Consider the following 22,447-nt stretch of genomic DNA (forward strand, 5'->3'; position numbering starts at 1 on the left):
GCGCATCCAGAGTTAAGCATTGACACACAGACCCTAATGGCAATGGCAGAGTCTCTTAAGATCAGGTTTTAACCTGCCTGTACTTACACGTGGAAGGGTAATTCTAGTGCAGGCTAACATCTTTCCTGAATGGCCCGAGTATGATCTGCTGGGAGGTGGGAAGGCTGAGTCAAAAGTGGGTACATGTAATCGTCGGGAACAAATCACATTGGCTCAGTGGGAAGATGGAGAGGAACACTTGCTGACAACTGGAGGAAGCTGGTGCTCCCACTGGCTGGGGGAAGCCTCCTAGGTGCGTGATGCACTGGGAAGCAGTGTGTTGCCTCCCTCAAAGGGATGGTGCCGTTCCTCTATGGCTTTTTTGTACTTCACCTTCTTTTCTTTCCTTGAAAGAAACTGTAGCTGTGCATTTAAAAAGAGCAGTTCTTCTGCTGAATTTAGAACTTAAAATTTCCTGGTGGAGCTGCACATGGGCTTTGTTCTTCCGAAGTTGGTGGCTCTTTCGTGTGTCCATTTCTAACTGGCCTGGCGAGGGGGCAGATGTGAAACTGGCGTGCGAATCACTTCACCTGCGTCTGTGATAGCGAGAGTGACTCGGTGTGCTGGGGCATGGCTCGGGGGTATATATAGGTCACAAAATACTCTTAGCTTGAAGCGCCTGCCGCTGCGAGCGGGGAAAGGTCTTAACAGAGGCTAGAAAGAAACCTTTGTCGGGGTGGACCTGCCGGCAGTGCCGGAGCCGCTGGCGGGGCCTTTGTCTGGGCCGCAGCGAGCGCCGGGGAGCGCGATGGCAGGCGGGCGGCCCAGGGCCGGCGGGCCCTCGTTAGTGCGGCCCGGCCTTTCAGCAAATTGACGTTCTATCAGACCTAGGCCACGCTATTCTTCCCGACTTTAAGCCTGTTATTCATAGGCGGTGGTGCACCCGGGGCACGGTAACGATTACTAAACTTAATTGCGCGCCTTGCTCTGATTTACGGGGGTCAGGGGCGCAAAGCGCCCGCCTGTCAGCTCACTTCACCTGGCGGCCGGCCAGCGCCCCGACGGGCTTACCTTTGATTTGAACAAATCCGAGAAATATGTAAAGTTTGTTTGTTGGTTGGTTTGTTGTTTGGGTTTTTTTTTGTTGTTGTTGGCTTTTTTCCCCCCCCTTTTTTTTTTTTTTTGGAAGCGGTTTCGCGGTGATTTGATGAAAGGCGGCGGGGGTGCGCGGGGGAGCGGGGCGGGGGGGCACAGGCCGCGGCCGCGCAGGTGCCGGCAGCGCCCGGGCGCTGATTGAGGGAAGCAGATGGCTGCAGTCGGTGGCCGCCAGCCAGCGGAGCAGGTGCTGGTCACGTGGCCGCGGGTTGCCGGGGCGACGGGAGCGCTCTCGGCGCGCGGATGAAAGGCAAGGGGCCCCGCTTCAGCTGCGGCTTTGTGCCATTGGTGGCAGCTAGAGCGGAAACAAACGCCGCGAGGGGAGCCGCGGCCCGCGCGCGGCCCGCGCCCGAGGGAGGCCGCGAGGGAGGGAGGGAGGAGGGAGGGCCGGCCGCGCGCGCCGCGCCTCCGCCTTTCCCAAGGGCTTGGCTCGTGTCCGCGCTCTTCCCGCGGTGTCAAACTCCGCGCCCCTCCCCCCCTTTGCTTTCTTTTTCTTTTCTCTCTTTCTTTTTTTTTTTTTCTTTTTTTTAATTGTCACAGTTTGAGGTGGTTTTTTTGAGAGGAAAGCTGTGTTGGCCCTGTAATTTTTCAGTGATACAAAGTCATTTTAAAAACTCGCGGTCTTTTCACTTGTCAGGGTTTTTTTTTTCTACATGTATTTTAAAATCAGCATTAGTTGAAACGCAGGCGGTGAAAGAGGATAATGCCACAACTGCGTTGTCCCAGTCCCAAAGTGACATGTAACCATATTTAGGGATTTTACATTATGGCTCCAGAACACGCTTTCAGTGGGCCAGTGCACTGATCAACATGAACAAGCTTAAAGCTGGTGTTTGTTTGAGAAGTTCCGGGGCTGGGGATTATGAAGGAAAACCAAACCCCGGGCAGCATCACGGGTATGAAATTAAAATGTTGAGGGTGCAGAAGCCCTATAAAAGTGGCTGACATAACATTTGGTGACCTGTGCTTGCCATTTGTCAGATACCAGCACATAACTCTACTCCGCTCTTAAACATCTCAGCAACTTTCCACAACCAGCCTGTCAAATCAGTAACAGGCCGGGGGGGGAGGCTGACCACAGAGGGGAAAAAAGGCTAGCGAAGACCTACACAAGACTCAAAGGCTGATGTGCTTAAAATTACTAACTTGTACCATCGATTCTTCTTTGTTGCCATTTAAAAATTTCACCCCGCGATGCTGAAGACAGTCTCAGTGTGTGACTCTGTGACAGTGTATTTAAAGCTGTATTTTGGTATGTGCATCCTCACCCATTTCCAGGCCTCTGTGTGCAGTTGGAGAGATGGGTTCCCAGCTTCTCAGGTGGTGAATGGTTTCGTGGGGGAGAAGGGGAGAAACACCCCCCCAGAGCCTTTTTCTACTGTCAGTGGATATAGCTTTCTAGTATCGCATCGATGCTGAGATAGCAGCTGGGTGGTTTTTTTCCCCCTGTGCAAGCTGCAGTTGTATGCATTGAGGCTGTATGGGTACCCTCAGAGCTGACACAAAAGCACCTTTCCAGCTTGGAAATAGCAGGGATGGTAGAAGAAAATGAAGAATTTTCACATTTGGTCCTTTGTTTTGGTAACGCTTCCTCTGGTTCTGCTCACCTGGTCCACACAGTTAATACCAAGATAAGTGCATGCATAATCCTGTTTCTCCTCACATGTGTCAGGCTGCCCAAACACCGCTTTCAGAAAGCACAGGTTCTGAAGAGAGCAGCTCTTCCTTTCCAGTGTCGTTTTTAGTTTCTTGTTTAATACATATTCAGTGTCACTGTCTAAAATCTTGAAGGAAAAAAGCAAGGTGTCTAATGTTAAGGAATGGGAAATGTATAGTGATGGCCAACGCATCACTGATTTTACAATTACGCTTAAATACTTTTAACAAGGAAGGCATTTGAAAATAATGAACTCGCTGAAAACAAACATCTTGCAGATTAATACTTTGTTAACCACCTTTTACTTACATTTTTGTACAAATATTAATTAAAGATACCTCTGTTTCAGTAGCAAGAAACCGGATTCAGAAACTAGTGCTGCAAAGAAAAAGGTTAACAAGGGAAAGGAAGGTTCTGAAAACTCAGATTTGGAAAAAACTCCACCACCGTCACCTCATCCTGAAGATGAAGATGACCCAGGGGTTCAGGTAATGCTGTTATGCAAGTTCAGTGTAGTCTTTGACAATTTAGATGCATAAAACGGTAGTTCTCATGGTCTTTGTTACAGAGATACTAATTTTCTGTGTCATTTAGAATGATGTACCAAGAAGGTGAGAACTGGAAATCACCATGGCGAGTATTTTATTAAAACAAGTACTCCTCATCGTAATTTCACTTTGCAGTCTTGTTATCTGCAGATATGTGGATGGTGCTGTGGAGTTTTCATGTGTTCTCTTCTGTCACTGTTGCAATTATAGTGCTGAATTTTCTGTTCTGTAGACTTAATGTACCATTATGAGATCTTGCTTATAAGCCTCGTGTTTCTTCTTGCATTGGCTATGCAAACCTTCTGAGATCAAGAATTAAGACATGACAAAGCAGGAGCATGCTTGTCAGAAATGTGCGTGTCAGGGACTTGTAACTGTGCTGCTCTAATGGATGAAGGGCCTTGTTGTAGGACTGCCAGTCACCTGCTAATGTTGATAATTTGAACATGGTGCACCTATCACTTTCTGTCCAAACTTTTATTTCACGTAAAGAAAGTCTGGTAATAGAAATAGCATATCTGACAACTTCTATGTGCTCTGTCATTAGCCGTGTTAAGAAGTGGTCAGCTCGTGTCTTGCTTCTGCTGGCAGTGGTCAGAGTGGGCATTAACAATAAGAATTCCCTAGTGAAGGGGTAGAGGCAAATTGTGATGGGGAAAGTATGAGACTCCTAAATAGTCATGTTGGCATTACTAAAATCTATGCCATTTGTCTGTTGCACATCAGTTGTGGTTGTCTTGCTTGTAGTTACGAGAGATGTTGAGACTGATGATCACTCAAGAATGCTCAAAGCAGCCTGGTGAAGGGGTTACAAACAGTGGTATCCTAATGCAAACATGGTTTATGCCTTCCCCCTTACTATTTTCCAGAAGGATGTAGAGCATAAGGAAGTGTGAGCATTTAAAAGCAGCAACAGAAGAATGTGTTATTTTTGATTTGTGAAAATTTGAGATACACCATGCAAATGTTAAAATGTTTGAAGAGTAAGTTTTCTGTCCTGTGCCACAAATCTCAGCCTGATTAATGGTGCTGACAAAAGAAGTAGAAGAAACTTTTGGAGCTGATGGTTTTTAGGCTTGATTTGCAGATACGTTATATACTGTCTACAGTGCAATATAGATGCATGGTTTGCTGGTTTTCAGTTCAGTGGGACAAAACTTTGTCTGTGAAACTCAGTTGGGTGATAAACTTTACATTTGAAATATTTTTTTACTTAGCCTAACACTTGTATTTACAATATCTGTATCACTTCTTAATCAAACGTAATCAAGAATGTCAGGTAATGTTGAATTTTCTTAATACTTTCTTGCACTGTTAATGTTACACTGCACCCACATTTCTTTGGATAAACTTAGGGAAGGGTTACAACCACATACACTAGGACAGCTAGAAGTAATAAACTTGTTGTGCATTTCCCAGCTGACACATGCAGTTGTCTAAAACACCGTTGCATTCTTAGTGTTAAATACTGAGTCTTCTGTAACGATATTATGTAGTAATGCACAGTGATGCATTGTTATCTTTGGAGAGGAGAAACACTTTTGTGTGTTACCATAAAGGTTTTTTTATATTCCATTATTGAGCCTATTACTCACCTTTCTATCTATAGATCAGTTAATGAGTAAAAGATAATCTGATGCAGGTAAACATATGCACAGTTTCTGACAACAATCCATAACAATTGCAAAGCCTTGTCTGGATGTAAGAGGAAACAGGAAGCTAATCAAGTCAATAAAAATCAAATAGAGGAATACCATTATATTTTAGGCATCCTTTCTATTAGGAAAATGGAAGAAAAGGTTTTTGGCACCAAAAATAATGGTAAGACTTGCCTTTGGACCAAAAGAAAATTGGTATTTTCCCATCAATGATTATGGAAATGAGGGTGAAAATTTGCCAAGTGGTATCTGTTTTCAAGTGTGAAAATACTGGTACAGTTTTGTGGGAATCCCCTTAAGTTACTGTGTTAAAGGTAGAAGCCACATCACCATTGTTTAAAAGGGTGATGTAAACCTAACCTTTGCTCAAAAATTCATTTTCAGCTAAAGAATTTCTAATTCTGTGAAGTGCATCAGATATTTGTGCTTTAAAAAACTATGACTAACTATGTAAAAGTAAATATTTGACTTTGTGTACGTTGAGAAACCTGGCTGCATAGATCTGTTAAACAAGCTACATAAGTATTTGCATGTACTGGTGAAGATTGTGTTAAGCTGAGAAGGATATAAAAGTAAGTAGTGTATCAATTCATAAAGGTGGGAGGTTTTTTAACAGTTGATATTCAACATCTTTTTTAATATATACCTCAGTCCATTGAGATATTTGAAGCTCAGTTGACACAGCAGCATATGCTCTCAGCTTTTCAAAATATATAACCTGATGCAGACTATCTGGGAATTTGAATTTCATTGTTGGAGAAAATGGTGTCTGGCACTGAGCATCAAGTTGCAGATGCTGTCAAATGCATGCCTGTATATTTTACAGTTTGTTTTCTGTGCTTTCTCTGAAGCTTTCTTTCCTCCTGGAGATGAGGGTATGGTAACACAGAAACCACGTTTTCAATTTGGGGTGTTTCAAGTTTTTTGTTCTCTATTTGGGGTCTTTTCCCATGCTGTGCTGCAGGATGTCTTTCTGAACAGTGTTGGGTCAGTGGAGTGAGGAAATCATATTTCATTGTATCTCCCCTACAAGATAATCCGGGTACAACTGGGCGGATGGGGAGAGCAAGAACGTGTGTTGTCACTGCTTAGCAACACTGTGGGCCGTGCTGTGGCAAGGTGGTGTTTGGTTCCTGCATTGGCCATCTGTCAAAGTTTGTTGTAGATGTGAATTGAGAGGTGCAACTTTGTGATTTTTAATTGCTTTCTGAGATACATATGCTTTCTAATTTTCTGATGTGGTTTTAGTAACACTAAAAAAAAAAATAAATAAATCACTTCCCAACTCAATGTGCATGAAATGGCGTGCTTTTTTTTTTTTGTTGGTTGGTGTTTTGTGGTTTGGTTTTTTTGTTATAAATTTAAGATCAGCTAACAGGCAGAAATTTAGAATAGTAATGCCTTGATTTCACTATTTCTACCAGGGTGCTGTAAAAATAATATCATTCACTATACATTCGCTACTGTATATGAGGAACACAAAGAAGTTTTCTCAGTTATTCTGCTGCTTACCAGTGCTGTTTCTCATTAAAAATATCAATGTTTTCTATTTAGAAGCGACGCTCCAGCAGGCAGGTGAAGAGGAAGCGTTATACAGAAGACCTGGAGTTCAAGATTTCAGATGAGGAGGCTGATGATGCTGATGCTGCTGGAAGAGACTCTCCTTCAAATACTTCTCAATCAGAGCAACAGGTTAGATACAAACTTGAAAAGTGGCTGTAACTACAGCATTTAAATATGGGCCCTTTTCCTGAATGATACTCACCCATGGTTGGCACAGTGTGCTCAGGAGGCATTAGCTTTTTACATTCTTAAAGAATATATTAATTCATTACTTTGTTTACAAGCTGATGATACACAGTTCTTTGAAAGTACTGGTCTCTACGTAAAGGAAATCTAAACTGGACTGCTAGAAGTCTTGAATTTACTTCTGTGAATTCAGTGGTCTGGCTTCTGTGACTTTAATAAACCACTCAAGCTTGTCCCCTGCTGCTAGGCACCATAAGAACCCCTTTATGAAATTACTGCCTTGTAGTACCCAGCAGGGTACACTTTATTCTCTGTGCAATGTAAATGATGGATAAAACAGTTTGAATAAGATGAGGGGTAATACCGTAGGAATGACTGTTGTAACAATCTCATTGTTTTGTAGTGCTTTTTCAAAGAACTACTTCACTTAACTGATGACCTATTGGAGAATATATACACGTTCTTTGCTATTTCATTTGGCAATTTGTTAAGCCCTGTGAAATATTGTATGTGACCTCCATCGTTAATTGTGTCTTATCAGAAGGAGAATTTGGTAGGTTTGACTTCAGTTGCAATAGTGAATTAATGCAATAGGGAGTTGCAGGCAATTTTCATAGCTATCATTTGGACACTTACACAGCCAATAAAGGTTTTGAACATCTTCTAATATCTAGACTGTGTGGTGAAAGTGTGTGTTATTTTAGGAGAGGTGAACTGCCCATGTGGTTATATCTGTGTATCTGTACATGTCAGCCTTACTGAGAGTGCTGGAGTTGTGTTAGTGCGTAAAAAAAGGTCTTAAACAAGTATCCTTCAATCCTTTATTATGGTGTTGAATCTATTTGCATCCTCTAAGTTCTCATGCTAGAGGGAAAAAGTCCTCCTGTGTATTAAGCCCCTGTTGCAAAAAAAAATATTTAAAGTTTTTCTAAGGAAGGAAGTCTTTAAGTGGCAAAGATGAACGCCCGTAACTCTTGTATGGTATTTATGACACAGGAATCTGCTGATGCTGAAGGTCCTGTTGTGGAGAAAATCATGAGTAGCCGTTCAGTCAAGAAAAAGGTAAAACAAAAACAAACCCCCTTCCCTTCATATTTTTAAGCAGGCTAAACATATTTCTGAAATCCCTAGTAAGTTCTTAAGATACCTTGGATATTCCAAATTCAAAAACTGTTTTACTGCGTAGAGGAGGTTCCCTGAAAGTGTCTTTAGATGGTACTTAATATGCTTTTGGATAGACACACACAAAAGAGATTACTTGTTTAGTCTTCTGCTCTTTTCTTACATTTTCTTTGGATGAGAATTTTGATTTTTGCGATTATGCATACCTGGGCGAAATCTGTAGTGCTGTTTGCTTCAGAGTGATGTTTCATGGGAGTTTGAGGAGTGAGAGAACTCTCCTGCATCCTAAGTTTCTGCCTTTTCTAGTTAAGAAAAGTCCTTGCCCATAGTCATTGCGTTTTTTAATAATGGTTGTGCTTAGCAGCTAAAACAACTTCATGTGATTAAGAGTATTGCATGCACAGGTGGTTAATATCTTCCTTCTCACTATGCTAAGATGGTGAAAGAAACACTTCCTTTAAGTGTAGTTCTCTTTTAGTTATGTCCTGCTTGCTAGTTACATTCTTACTTGGTTTAGATTGTTCTAATCTGCTTCACAACTTGATTGGTCTTTGCACTTTCAAATTATTACAATTCTGAGTAGGAAGTAAAAAAGAACTTGTTCCAAAAAGGGCATTATTGCATTTTATAGACTCTTTCATGTACCTGATTCTCTGACTTGTACTGCAGTTGGGAAGAAAACTGTCTTTAATATGGTCATGAATATAGATATGGTACTCAATGTTGATCTTGGTTAACGAGAAATACTTCTTTGCCTCAAAATGATAATTTTCAAATTGGAGGAGGGAAAGCTGCCTTTATTCATGGATTTATTTTTATCTTTTATGTTGTGGTGTTTTGGTTTGCGGGGTGGGGTGAGGTATTTTTATTACTACAGTCATAACATCATTAACAGCTTTGTAAACCTAAATTCATGCAATATCATGACTGGCTGTGATTGAATTTGACCTGTTTCTGCAGCTCTTACAACACAGAATTTCTAGGAATTTTTTTGAAGTCTAGAGCTATATTTTATATTTTAAACCATAGACTTATCTTTCAGATAAACTTTGTATGATAAACTCAGTAATTAGTTGTCCTGATGGTCTATTAGGCAGGAGAGGAGAATGGTTTTTTCATAAATGTCTTTACATTGGAAGCTGTTTTTCACCAATTATTCTTCTCTTCTTCCTCTCCCCTGCAAACAAAGGTGTGATTACTCATGGGGAGTGTGTATTTTGCTGCAGTTTGTGGGAAGTGGTTGGTCTGCTGCCTACATGTCTTTGATTGCAAGCTCTGCTGGAGGCAAGCTCTATTTTGAGCTCTTTCTTTAATGTTTTTTATGGATTTTATTTGCAGGTTTGAGGGGTGTCTCTTCTTTCCCTGCTCTTCTCCCCAGCCTTCCTCTCCAAAATCCAAAAAAAAAAAAAAAAAAAAAAATGGATTTCAGGATGTTAATATTTAACATCTGAAGTATCCAACTGTGCTTTTATTAAAGGTCTTTTACACTCTTACTAACGTCATCAAAACCTTGGTTGTTAGATTACTAATCAAAGTAAAATTGCTGCGATCAGGACCAGTGCATAAAATAAACATGAGGAAAGGCTTCACTAGGAAACCTTTCAGTGGATTAGTTTGTAACAAAGATGTCACGTTCAAGTAAAGGATATTAGATAATGAATATGCTTTTGGAGCAGTATTCTTATCATAAAATTATGCTGTTTTTCTCAGAAATGGCCTTAGTCTACTTTTGGAGTTGCCAGATACGACACAGCACTTGCTTGCAGCCATTTTTGAAATGTGTGGAATAAAAGTTCATGTTCCAAGTATAAAAGACAGTGTTGTTCTTAACATGGAATTTTGAATTCTGTTATACTCTTCCCTCTTGCATAAACCATTAAGTACATGTAGCACTCTCCAAACCATCATGGTCCTGACGTCTTCAGTTTGTATGTGGAAATTTTTCATTTTTCTAATTATTTTCTTGGCCAGCTTCAGTCCCCTTTGAATTTCTGCTCCTTAACTTTGTAAAAGGAATGGCTTAGAACTAAATAGGCCGTTCAGCACAAATAGCACATATTATGGAAAGATGTGGAGTTTGTAGAACTGTTATACCTGCTTATGACGCATCTGAATTTCTCTTTTCACCTACCAATACATGGTGAGAATTAGATCTAATTGAAGTGAATCTCTTCCACAAACTGATTAGTTTACAGTCTTGTGCTGTGTGATGGGTTTTTTATGTGTTGCTTTGTATCTGTTATTAATGTGTTCTGTCTGCTGGTTTTCTAGCAGTTGATATTTCTGGGGCCTTTTTGTTTTGCTTTGGTTTGGTTTTAAGCTCACTCTTGTCTCTACACCTGAGTGGGTTGCTCAAATAACTTTTGCATTAGCAGGTATTATTGTATCGCTTCTGTGGCAATGGCAATGCAAGATTGTGTGCTTTTAATTATTTGCTTGAAAGAAGGGATCATTTATGTCTTCAATTATCTACAGAGATTGTGGATCAGATTGTCAGTTGTGGAGACACATGAATTGTAATTTGAAGTGTCCTGTGTTGGCCAAGTCTGCCCTGCCATGTGTTCTTTTAGGATGGTTGCATAATCATTTTTGGAGAATTTTGCATAAATGTTCTTTCTCACCTTTTTTCCTGGTTAGTGTAAACATACATGTTGTGGGGGATGGACAGTGACGTCAAAGCATAAGCTTCTGTCTTACTTCCTAAACTGATGTGTTGTTAAACCTTACTTGAGTGCTGGTGATTGTAACTTGATCAGAATTTTTTTTGGCCATTAGCCTGAATGCCAGGGTGAGATTTTAAAAATACTTTTTAATCAAAGAGACTTGGCCGTAATACACTTCAGAAAATGAAGTTGATGTCTTAAAATTAGGGATGACTTCTTAAAAGACTGATTTTGCCTCAGGGTAGTGAATAGATTCAGAGAATGGGATCTCCATTTTTGTAATGCTTTTTTTAAAATACAACTTTGACCTCTAAATATTAATACCTTTTAAGTTTTTTGTTTTAAAAGTAAATCTTGGTGGTCTTGAAATTCCTTCCTTTGACAGTATCTTTGAAAGTGACAGAGAAGCTTCTTCCCTGTGTTTAGTGATAGGGGATAGTTTATCTTCTTCAACAGAGGATTCAAGAAGATTTAGCACCAGGAATATTTTATTGTGCCTCTCTCTAGAAAGGAACACAAGCAGACTGTACTGGAGTGATATAACAGCTAAAATGATAAAATCCATTGCTAGTCTGGAAAAGAAGAAATACTATGTAAATCTGGGATTAGGAATGCATTAACTTTTTCTTTATTGTGCTAGAACAGTTTAATGCAGCTGCTCCTGTTCTTTAACTGCAGTGCAATGGAAGTAATGTCTAGCCAGCACCTTCTTTTTGAGAGAGAATTTGGAAGATGACAATTCATTCTCTGGTTTCAGAGTAGTCTCTCTTCATGTATTGAAATATTTTTTCTCTCTCTTTATATATGTGTGTGTGTGTAGATATATATATAAAAATATACAGGATGTTGAGTTATATAGGGGTCAACAGTTTTGTCTGTTTAGCACTACTTACAGTATTACAGATTATGTTGTCCCTGATAAAGTATGTAAACCAGAAAATCCTCTTCTATTTAAAATTGTTCCAAAGTTCATTAGTAAACACAAACCGTTAATGTTGTGACATAAACTGAATTCTAAACGTGTGCCTGGTGCACTGTCCTTAGTTTGTCCTATGGCTGGGTTCAGGAGTAATTCAACAAAGTATTACATGCCATATGTTATGCAATACTTTGGCACTAGGGATGAGTTAAGGGTAGTCTCAACCCTTAGCACTGAATGCCCTTGGTTTTGCTGGTTTATATCACAACTTTAACCTTGCTTTAAATGTAGGTTTTGGGTGTTAATTTAATTTGGCTGCTCTGTATGTGAGACATCTTGCTTGAGTGAATTTAATTGCACCATTGAGTAAAACTAAAGCCATGAACACTGATGCACTAAAATTCTAGCAGAGGTATAAGGTTTAGTTTTATATGGCTTCTTGTTTGGAGTTATTAACTATATGGAGGAATAAACCCCCTTTAAAACTCTTTTTTTAAAACATTACAAAACCGACAATGTAAAGTTGCCATGAGCCAGCCAAAAATAATACATATGGCATTCAGGAGTGCAGTTGCTAATTGGCTGCTGCCTGAGAAAATGGTACACTTGGCTTCTACTTAACACTGTGGGTTTGGCAGAAAGCCAGGTTTGGGGTGAGGTTGTGAATGAAGCTGCATGTGGTTAGGGAGGAGTTCAAATGATTCATGTCTTGGAAGTTGTAGTAAGCAGTGCAGTATGTACTTGGGTAAGCTGCTGGAGGAAACTCCTCACCCGTGTCCTTCCCCCACAAACGCTTTCCTACACCTCCACTTGTCTCTGTATGAGGGGACTGAATTTTGTATTTCAGTTAGTTTTAATCATCAACTAAATTGAGTTATTTAGTGGTTTAATTCACTTTGCAACAATTCTTTTCTTATAGATGGAGAATGGAGAAGAGGTAGAAATAGAAGAATTCTATGTAAAGTACAAAAACTTGTAAGTAAAGTTATAGGTTAGATTACTATCTCTAAGTTCACATAATTTCCAAATATGTTTTAAAACCTGGTTTTTAAATGGTGTAACTGTTACTATGCTACTTTAAACATTTCTAACATTTAATCCAAAACAGTGGTGAATAAACCGGGAAATACCTTGCATTGGTGGTATTGATAGCGTTGTCTTAATCTGTGTTCTCTCCAAAATGAAATCCATAGGTAAAATTGCTCTGCTATTAAAAACTTTAATCTAAGGCTCATTATGCATGCAGATTCAGCAGCACATACTTATGTAGCTGTGTAGATCTAACTGCAACTCTTGAGTAACCTGCCTGCAAACTACTCAAAAATAACCCTTAACTTTGTTTCAAAAACAAGATTTGTGTTCAACAAAGTATCTAAGATAACAAACAGGATGGCAAATAAAATACTTGACAGATGTATGAGCTCATTTTGCTTTTAGAAGAATAGCATAACTTGTTTAATTTCAGCAAATTTTCCATCTGAGAGACAGAAATCTGCTTAAAGTGAGTTTCTTGCTGCTAACTGCAGATAGTTGACTTAGCTTTAAATATGCTGCCACCTTTGTACCTTTTGCACTATATTGATTATTGCATGATGTTTAATAGCTTAATTATGCTTTATTTAGTTTTATTACATTGGCATGTAATTTTTTGTATTAACTATTTGTGACTTAGACTTCTTAGCAATATAAATTTTGACACTCTAAATTTATAAAGTGGGACTGGTTATTTTGGCAGAGATGCTGTTCCCTGCTTTGTGTTTTCTTAAAGATGAATTATTACCATGGAGCTGCATTTACCAGGGTTTCTCTCTTCTTTCTATCAGTGTTAAAACTTAATACGGGGCTTTTAATTACAATGCTGGTCTCACAAAAAACAGTGCAGAGCATGTTAATATTTAAAATTTTATATATTTCTATTAACTTCGAAACCCCCTACTTTTTGCTGGAATGTAATGTTAAATAGTTACATCTATGATAAATGCCTTGAGTAGTAATTATATTCTAAACATGCCTAATAAAAATCTTACCTTTATGCCAAACACTAAATGTATGAGGTATGTATTTAAATATTGAGTGGGAGTAGTTTTTATTTACTGACAATTTTTTCCATTAGTAAGTATAATTACTTCCATTTGTTAATAACCTGTATGATGAAGACGACAATGTCCGGTTTTCCAAGTGTGACACTACAATGGGCTGGAAATATTTAGCTATACTACTGGGATACATAGGAGTATACAGTGGAAGCATAGTTTTGAATAAGATTTTCTGTTTCATTTTCTAGTTCTTACCTTCATTGTCAGTGGGCATCTGTGGAAGAGCTGGACAAAGATAAGAGAATTCAGCAGAAAATTAAGCGGTTTAAGGCAAAACAGAGCCAGAGCAAATTCCTTTCAGAAGTACGGTTTGTTTGGTTGTTTCTTTTAGGTATTTAAGAAATGTTCTTATAAATTCTTGTTCTGTATACATGCAGAAGATTTTGAACAACTGTGTGAAAAATCAGTAGCGTTTATTCTGGTACAAGGTATAACCTTTCTTGATCCAAGTCTTGCAAGTTCATGAAACTCAAGTGATCTGTTCTGACTTTATACTTTTTACTATAGTTGTGTGTTTGTGTTTGTTATTTTTTTTAAAGTGAGTACTTAGTTGTTTGCATTGTAAGCATGATTCTTGCTGAATCAGTACTAGGTCTCTTTTCTCAGGAACTGATTATGCCAGAAAAATGCGTCACATTTTTCTGTGTTATGGACGGCTGCTCACTAGGGATTCTAAGCTTTTTATCATCAATTTAATTTCACTTAGAGCCATAAGCAGTAGTGTGGCAGGGGTCCTGTCAATAAAAGACCAGTTCTACTGATTTGTGTCTCTGAAAGCTTGCCTTTCAGTAAAATGCTGTCTTTTGAGGAAAAAAAAAAACAACAACAACAAACCAGGTTCATGTGCTACTGTATTTATTTACTTATATTTATTTTTACTATTTCAAGCAGATCAAAACCTGTTGCAAATTGAAAACTTCCATCTGTTCTAGGTGAAGATGCCTGGAATTGCTTTTTTTGAATTTTTTTTTTAAATCTGTTTCCGAGTGGGTCACGAGTTACTGTAAATTCTTGGAATTTGTTCCTGTTTTTGAAAGAGCTATCAAAATATACATAGTCTTTAGTCCTTTTGTCTGCCTTTTCTATTGGAGGGGATATTAAAAGTATAAAATGAAACACAACACTTTAGTACTCCAGAAAATCCTGTAAGTTGTTGAAAGGATAGGACAGAACATGACAAATTGTGATTTTTGAGGAAACTGTGTATGCGTGCAGTATCTTTTCTATGTTTTTGAAATAATAATCTTTAAATCTTGCTTTTAAAACAGTTAGACAATTCCTGTAGTTAAAATAATCCAAAGGCACTTAGTGTACAAGGCTCTAATTTCCTTATTGCAGGCTGTAGTTTTCAAGAATGCTAAATGCATTGCATGCCATAAGCCTTTTCGATTGCTCATTAGTGAATTGTAATTTCACACTTCATTTAAAATATTCTTAAACATTCTCTCACAGTAAAAGGTTTCACACAGTAATTAAGAGGCCCAGTTAACAAAGTCTGAGAAGTCTGATTCCCTCACGGGGAATGATCTTGCTGAATTGTAGCATTTCAATTAACATGTTGGAGTTTGCCAAATATAAATTCTATGTCACCGTGACCCAAAATATTATTGCCTGGTGAAATATATAATAATTTTTCCTCTCAGGAAGGGCTAATAGAGATATCTTTCATAATTTTGCTCTCTCCTTGAACAGATTGATGATGAGCTTTTTAATCCAGATTATGTGGAAGTTGATCGAATCATGGATTTTTCACGTAGCACAGATGATAATGGAGAGGTAAACAAAACCTTTAGTGTGTTTCTAGTCATATAGACATTGTGTTTAGAATTTATTGTTTAAAAGTGAATATATTGAAAACTTCAGAAGCTACCGGAGTATATATGCTTAGAAAATAGGATTATGTTTGAGAAAATATTAATACAGGAGTTTCTCTAAAATAAAGGGGTTTAAGTAAGAATTCTGAACTTATGAGTTACCTGTATTTTAAAAAATACAACTCAAAAGAAACCCCATCAAAAAAAAGCCCTCTGATATGCAGTTCTAAGGTGGTACTTAGTACTGTTGAAATACAACATCCATGCAGGTAATACAGAATTTAAATGAAAAATGCAAGAATCTTAGCTAAATGTTATAATAGTTTAGACATTGTTTAGACTGCGTGTTGCAGAAGAGCTCCTAAATTCACTGTTTCTTACTTTTTAATGACTTATTCTGCAGGACAAGATCACTTTGTGTTCCAGATTTCTTTTTGATCCTGGGAAAATAGAAAGCTTCACTGGCAGTGTCAGTGTTTCCATATTGCTCTGTCAGTGAATGGTGGTGGTTGGGTTGCCTGTTGGGAAGTTTCTGATAATGCTGATAAGAAAAAACAGCTGACTGTTTAAGTATGTAGCAAAGCATAGGAATTGTAGCAGTTGGAAAATGAATATTGTTTTACTTCTACATTTTAGTCTTACTTCAGTGATTTCAAAGGTAGTGGTTTGCTCATTTTGGTGGTAAGCCTGCATTCCCCGTGTTCTAATCTTACTTTGTTAGGTTGTCAGGGTGTCAACCTGCTGTTAGCTTATCCTTTTTGCCAATTCAGACATTCAGGTCTGGTAAGGCTTTTTGAATTGTATCTAGCCTGCACATCTCCTGTAAAAATGGTTATGTTTTTATTCTTTCTAAATTATGATGTAATCTTATTTTTGTCTTAAAGCCTGTAACACATTATCTGGTGAAATGGTGTTCGCTTCCTTATGAAGACAGCACTTGGGAGCTCAAGCAAGACATCGACCAAGCTAAGATCGAAGAATTTGAGAAACTGATGTCTAGGGAGCCAGAAATGGAGCGTGTGGTAAGAATTGGCTCCATATAGAGGATTTTATTTGAAAATAGTAAAGTAATGTGGTCTTTCAGAAACCACTAATGGGATTTGCTGTATTTGAAACAGGAGCGACCTCCTGCCGATGACTGGAAAAAATCGGAGAGTTCCAGGGAGTATAAAAACAATAACAAACTCAGGGAATACCAGTTGGAGGGAGTAAACTGGCTTCTTTTCAATTGGTACAACACGTACGTAAAACATTGCTTACTGCTGAATTCTGCTTTGGAAAAGCTTTTACAGCTTATTTGAAACAATAACCTTTTAAAGTGATCTTCAAAAGTTAGGTTTTAGAGTTATTTATGTCTCACTTTTTGCTGCAGGAGTCATACACAAGCTAATTTTGGGTGGATAACATAACATTATATAAAACATGAGTATTTTGGATAGATCTTGTGGCATACTTTTGCATATGTTCATGTGCACCCCTGCTGCCTGTTCCACCCCCAATTGAACTTGAGAGGTACATAAAATGGATATATCCATACTTGTTGCATCACGAATCACAACATCTATTGAAAATGCAAAAATATGATGTCTTTTCAGTGTAAACTCGCCATTCTGAAATTTCTGGTTTACTCAGTTTAAGTTTCTTACTGATTTTCCATGTTTTAAGCTAGGAATAAATCGTTCAGACTGTTTTTATTATTGTTTTCAGACGAAACTGCATTTTAGCAGATGAAATGGGGTTGGGAAAGACTATCCAGTCCATTACGTTTCTCTATGAGATATATTTGAAAGGAATCCATGGTCCTTTCTTGGTTATTGCGCCATTGTCCACAATTCCCAACTGGGAAAGGGAGTTCCGTACCTGGACAGAGTTGAATGTGGTTGTCTATCATGGGAGTCAAGCAAGCCGGCGGACCATTCAGTTGTATGAAATGTATTTCAAAGATCCACAGGTAAAAGCTCTTCATGATTTTTCTTTATCTCTTTTTTTATGTGTGCTTTGCTGTTTATTAATTTAAGCATCAGTTAGGTTTTTAGTAACGATACAGTAGGATTTAGCTAGTAATGAAGGCATATGTATTAGCAGAGAGAGTGCTTTTTAGTGGTAGCGAAGAGATAGCTGGAAATGGAAGGGGACCAACAGTTACTGAGGCGGTGCAACACTTATTCAGGGTTTCATTGTTTCGTGCAAGGTTTTCATTATTTTGCATTCCTGAGGAGAGCTGGCAGAAAAGATTCTTAATGGAGAAAGTACTTTAATTGGAACTAAGCTTAAAAATCAATCTTTGCCTATCATCCCAGGAAAATACCAGCTTGCAGAAATTAAACTTGTTGATGCTGCTTTATCAGATTTTGTAAGTCAGATATATTTTGAATCTGTGTTACTGCACTCAGGTTGAATAATTCCTATGAGAGAAGGAAAGCAGATAAAGGAAAGGCTGAGGGTAGAAACAAAATTATTTGGAAAACTGAAGCTATAAAGAGCAACAGATCTCTATGCTGACGTACATGGCCTTGCCCAGAGCAAATAAACAGGGTTGAGGGGAAATAATGTGCATGTATTGAATGTTATAGCAAAACAACGTAATCCTCCTCATGTAAGAGAGGAATAGAGTGGAAGTTCAGACTGATTTGATATATTGAGGAGTATTTTTTTCCAACAGCTTTAAAGAAGTGATAGTGGTGAATTCATACATCTAGATTTTCTGTAAAGCATTTGATTTTATGCCACTAGATATTTTGATTAATAAACTAGGATGATATAAAATCAATGTGGCACACATTAAGTGGATTTAAAACTGGCTAACTGATATTTCTTGATGTAATTGTAAATGAGAAATTATTTGCATTTCCAGCATAGTTCTTCAGGGATTGGTTCATGTCCATGAGCTATATAACACTTTTATCAATGACCTGAAAGAAAACATAAAATCATTACTGAGGAAGTTTTCAAATGACACAAAGATGGGGAGAGTGGTAAATAATTAAGACAGTTCGTGGATACAGAGTAAGCTGTATTACTTAATAAATTGGCTCCAAGTTAACAATACTAAGAACAGCTAAATATAGGGCTATCTGTGGACACGGAATGGAGATGATTCTTACAGTAGGGAGAGCTCAGTTCTGGGAAGGCTGCAAGACAAATGCACATCCTTTTGTGTCATGACACACAACCAGTTAAACATGAGTTCATACTGTGAGACTGGTTAAAAGGGCTAGTCCTAGTGCAAGTGTGTAGGAGGAAAGAAATTATATTAACGAGTAGAAAAGTTGCAGCATTCTTCTCTTTGTCAGTCATGTGGCGGGTAGTCCAGTTCTGCCTCTGTCTACCTCTCACTTCCTGTCCTCAAAAACAGCGTTGAGAAACCAGAGTCTTAGAGCAAAGCTATGAGGATGCTTGAGAGACAGATAATATGCTTTCACAAGGAAAGAATTGAGTAAAAACTGTTTTGAAAGTGAGGACTATGGCACAAGTTGACATGCCATTAGAGCAAACAGAATCGCATGCTCTAAATAATGTAGAAAAATATTTAGTAATGTATAGTAGTTAGAAGTTATGTCTATTTGGCCTAGAAAATAACCATTTTCTCAACAATTTATCAAAGCAACTTTCAAATGAAAATCATATATGCTGTTGTTAGAGAACAGTTAAAGAGTAACAGTTGCTAACACTAAGAACTAATGGCTTATATTCCTTACAAAAATAACCATATTTAGCTTCTTACATAGATGTATAGTACACAAATGAACTGGAATTGATTTGTACTTTCTCTGGCTTAAAAATTATTTCTTATCAGAGATAGATACTTTATATAAAATTTAAAAATTTGTGTTGTCTCTTGTGAAGCGTTTCCTGTGTTAAAAATCATGTTTGTTATTTAAATGGTGCTTGTTCTCAGCACATTCTTCCCCTTAGGATGCAGCAGTTACATAGCATGAAACCTGAAGGAATGTCATCAGAAAAATCCCACTTACTGTGCAGATTCTTGGTGTTACTTTGACAATATTGTTTTGTTGATTTAACAGCAACTAAAAGGATCTCAAGCAAGATGCTGCAGGAAGTTTTATTCCCCCTGTTGTCATGTTCTTAACTCGTCCCTTGCAATGACCATAGCAGTCATTTGACCCCATAGCGAGTAATGACAAAACACTCCTGGCACAGAAAAATGGATCATTTTCTGCTGGCTTTGCTCGCTGAACTGGCTTAAGATGAGAATCAGACAATTGCCATGGTTGGAGATAAAGGAGAAATGGAGTGAACTCGTCTTTTGGTGGAAGCTAGCTTAGATATGTCATGAAATCCTTTCTGTGTTCTGTTGTTTGTAAGACAGTGTCAGCTGTGAAATGCACGGTAGAAAGTGAATTACAGGAAAAAAAGTCTCTTTATGTTCTGACAAAAAGAATCCCCATGTAGTGTTCATTCTGGCATCCTCTAAAGCACCATCAGTGGGCATGCGAAGGGGGCTGAGAAGGGAGAGAAAGCAGGCAGGCTTTGGCAGTATCCTTTCTAGTTCCCTTGCCAAACTCGTCAACCCAGACATCGGCATCTTTGGCTTTTTAGGCCTTAACATGAAAAGAGGCCTCTCAAGCTGAACTGTTTCTCAGAAAGACAATTGAACATCGAGGAAATCTGAGTGGCTTTGAAGGGCAGTAATAAGACAGCATGCATATGAAGCACCTACCCCATCTGCAGTAGTACGATTTTTTTCAAAGTCAACACCAGTAACAAGACTCAAGTTGCTGTGAAAAGCTAGAGAGGAGTCAGTAACAGGTTACATTTCTGCAGTGGTGTGACTTCAACACTAAGGACACCATGTGACTGGAGATGTTCCCATAAAATCCCTTACTGCTTGTGAGGGTCATGTAGGAAAGCCTGTTCTGCTGTTCTTGAGCAGTATAACTGAAAGGTCCTTCTGGACCCCTTCCCTGGTTGGAATATCAAATAAACCAGTTGGTTTTCTGTAGTATTCTACCTTTGAAAAAGAGTTCTGTTGTAAGATCAGGAAAATTATATATAGCAAATAAAACTAGTAGCAGAGCCCTGCAAAACAGTTGACTTGTTTGTGAGGGAAATTTACTTCACAGTGTCACAAGGACTAAAAAGATAAACCACCTGGCTCACATGTAGAAATTGCCTTGGTTGATTTTTAACTGAAAATAATGCTATCGATGTTCAGGACTTTATCTGGCTTACCTTGTTCATTCCTTTTGAGCTTAGTGACTGTTGGCCTAGAATATTTTCTTGCCTGCGTGGTTTTCTTCCCTGCTGAGAAGCTACTAAACTATGAACGTGCCATCAGCATAGGATTACTTCAGAGTCCTGCAAAGAATGGTTAGCGTGCAGCAGTTTAAGGTAGTATTTCATCAACAGAGACTCCATCTTTCACCAAAGATGACATCAAATTACATTTTACAAAGTGGCTATGACTTAGTTTTCCAGATGTCTTCCAGCAATAATTGGTTAACATGCACATTTCTTGCATCTGTTTTCTTATTCCTCAAACTGCAGTCTGAGGTTGGTGGGAAAAGACCATAATAATCTTTCACGGTTCCCATTGGTGGCATGTGCATCTTTTTAGAAGTCCACTTACACACATCCAATTGATCTTCTCAGTTTTTATCTAAGAGGTAATACCCCAAAACATAATCCAACTTTTATATTCATATCTAATTGTTGTACCTTGTGGCTACCTCTGTTGTTTGAGTTACTTCCAGAAGAATTTTCCAAACAGAAAAGGAAACTGCTACCTATTAGGAAGATTGATTTCCTCAATGGAGGACCTTTTTTGAGTAAATGGATACGAAATTCCTGTGGTTCCAACATCAGAGAACTTCATTTGAATGCCATGCTGAAACAGGATAAATTGATTCCTATTTGCCTAAGAATGCACCTGTGACAATGACATAGGTCACTTTCCTGATAGTTTCTGCATTTGAATTTCTCAAATGTGACATTAATAGGATTACTTTAGGATTCTTTCCCATACTCCCCAAGTGGTGGAGGCCTGCAAGTGTTGAAGAACAATATCGTTCACCCTCTAAAGCTCTTGGAGAGCTTTTGGAACTTCCTGCTTGATTTACTCCTGTGTGCTTCACTACAACATTTGACTGTCTTTCAAATAATGTGAGCTGTTGTGGCAAGACCACTGTGCCTATTTTAATGTGAGATTTAGCGCTACATATATAATCAAGGGTCCCTCTTATGAGTTTTGCTTCACCTGGATATGCTGCTTTTATGTAGTGATAATTTTTGAGGAGTACTGCTTGCCATACAGTCGTGAGGTTGCTCATGGAAGTGTTCTCCACTACCTGGAAAAAATTTCCTGGGCTACATTCTTGTATTCTCACAGTTACAACTGGCCCATGAAAAGGTTACAGCATTTCAAACTGCTGGCTTTCTAAGTTGCCCACTTAATGTATCTTCATCTGCTGTTTGTTGGGTAACAACTCTTTTTCTTCTGAAGATATATGTTTCTGGACTATACCATGAGAAAGAACTGTTGCACAGGTCATTACTTAGTCTGAAATACTCTTGGATGTGCATGGGCAGATTTAATAATGAGTTCAGGATATCAGGTTTCCAATCATTTTATTGAGTCGGTAGCCAGTTCTGACCCCCACAGTTTGGAGAGGATTATGTGCAGGCCATAAAGGATATAAAAGGATTCAGACATGCACATGTTTGAAGGAAGAAATTATCACCTTACTCTATAATACCTGTTATTAGGAAGTATGTTCAATACAACCCATGACATAGTCATGCTTTGAAAACGTAGAGTAGCTTTGAACTTGTTGAGGCCTGTCCTTAAAGAGACAGTGTTTCTGCAGAGACAGTGACACTGGAGATACCAAGTTATGTATTTCTTTGAATAACATTGGGAAGAAATATAGCATAATGTCAGAAAGGTGTTCATTTCATTATCTTGAGTAAAGTTTATTCAGGGTTATTTTTGGAACAGCATCTTAGTATCAGTCCTGAAAATAAAACCCTCAACTAACCAAATAAATAGTGAATATGGTGCCAGACAGCATGTAAATTGTCCTGTTGAACTTTGCTTGACACAAATTTACAAAAATGACAGGGAAAT

At 38.4% G+C, this 22,447-nt stretch overlaps 1 protein-coding gene across 7 annotated transcripts in view; it reads left to right on the top strand.

Annotated features, from left to right (window-relative positions):
- CHD7 (chromodomain helicase DNA binding protein 7) overlaps nucleotides 1-22,447 on the top strand; it is a 132,478-nt gene that overhangs the window by 80,098 nt on the left and 29,933 nt on the right. For 6 of the 7 annotated variants that reach the window (XM_040587304.1, XM_040587311.1, XM_040587309.1 and 3 more), the window contains 9 exons: nucleotides 3,141-3,279; nucleotides 6,552-6,689; nucleotides 7,743-7,808; nucleotides 12,370-12,425; nucleotides 13,735-13,849; nucleotides 15,239-15,322; nucleotides 16,245-16,382; nucleotides 16,479-16,600; nucleotides 17,068-17,311. In XM_040587304.1, the coding sequence (XP_040443238.1) occupies nucleotides 3,141-3,279; nucleotides 6,552-6,689; nucleotides 7,743-7,808; nucleotides 12,370-12,425; nucleotides 13,735-13,849; nucleotides 15,239-15,322; nucleotides 16,245-16,382; nucleotides 16,479-16,600; nucleotides 17,068-17,311 (1,102 nt within the window). The remainder of the gene's footprint in view (nucleotides 1-3,140; nucleotides 3,280-6,551; nucleotides 6,690-7,742; nucleotides 7,809-12,369; nucleotides 12,426-13,734; nucleotides 13,850-15,238; nucleotides 15,323-16,244; nucleotides 16,383-16,478; nucleotides 16,601-17,067; nucleotides 17,312-22,447) is intronic. The other variant, XM_040587310.1, reaches the window with a different exon arrangement.

Source organism: Falco naumanni, chromosome 3 (genome assembly GCF_017639655.2).
Source record: "Falco naumanni isolate bFalNau1 chromosome 3, bFalNau1.pat, whole genome shotgun sequence".
NCBI classification, from domain to species: domain Eukaryota; kingdom Metazoa; phylum Chordata; class Aves; order Falconiformes; family Falconidae; genus Falco; species Falco naumanni.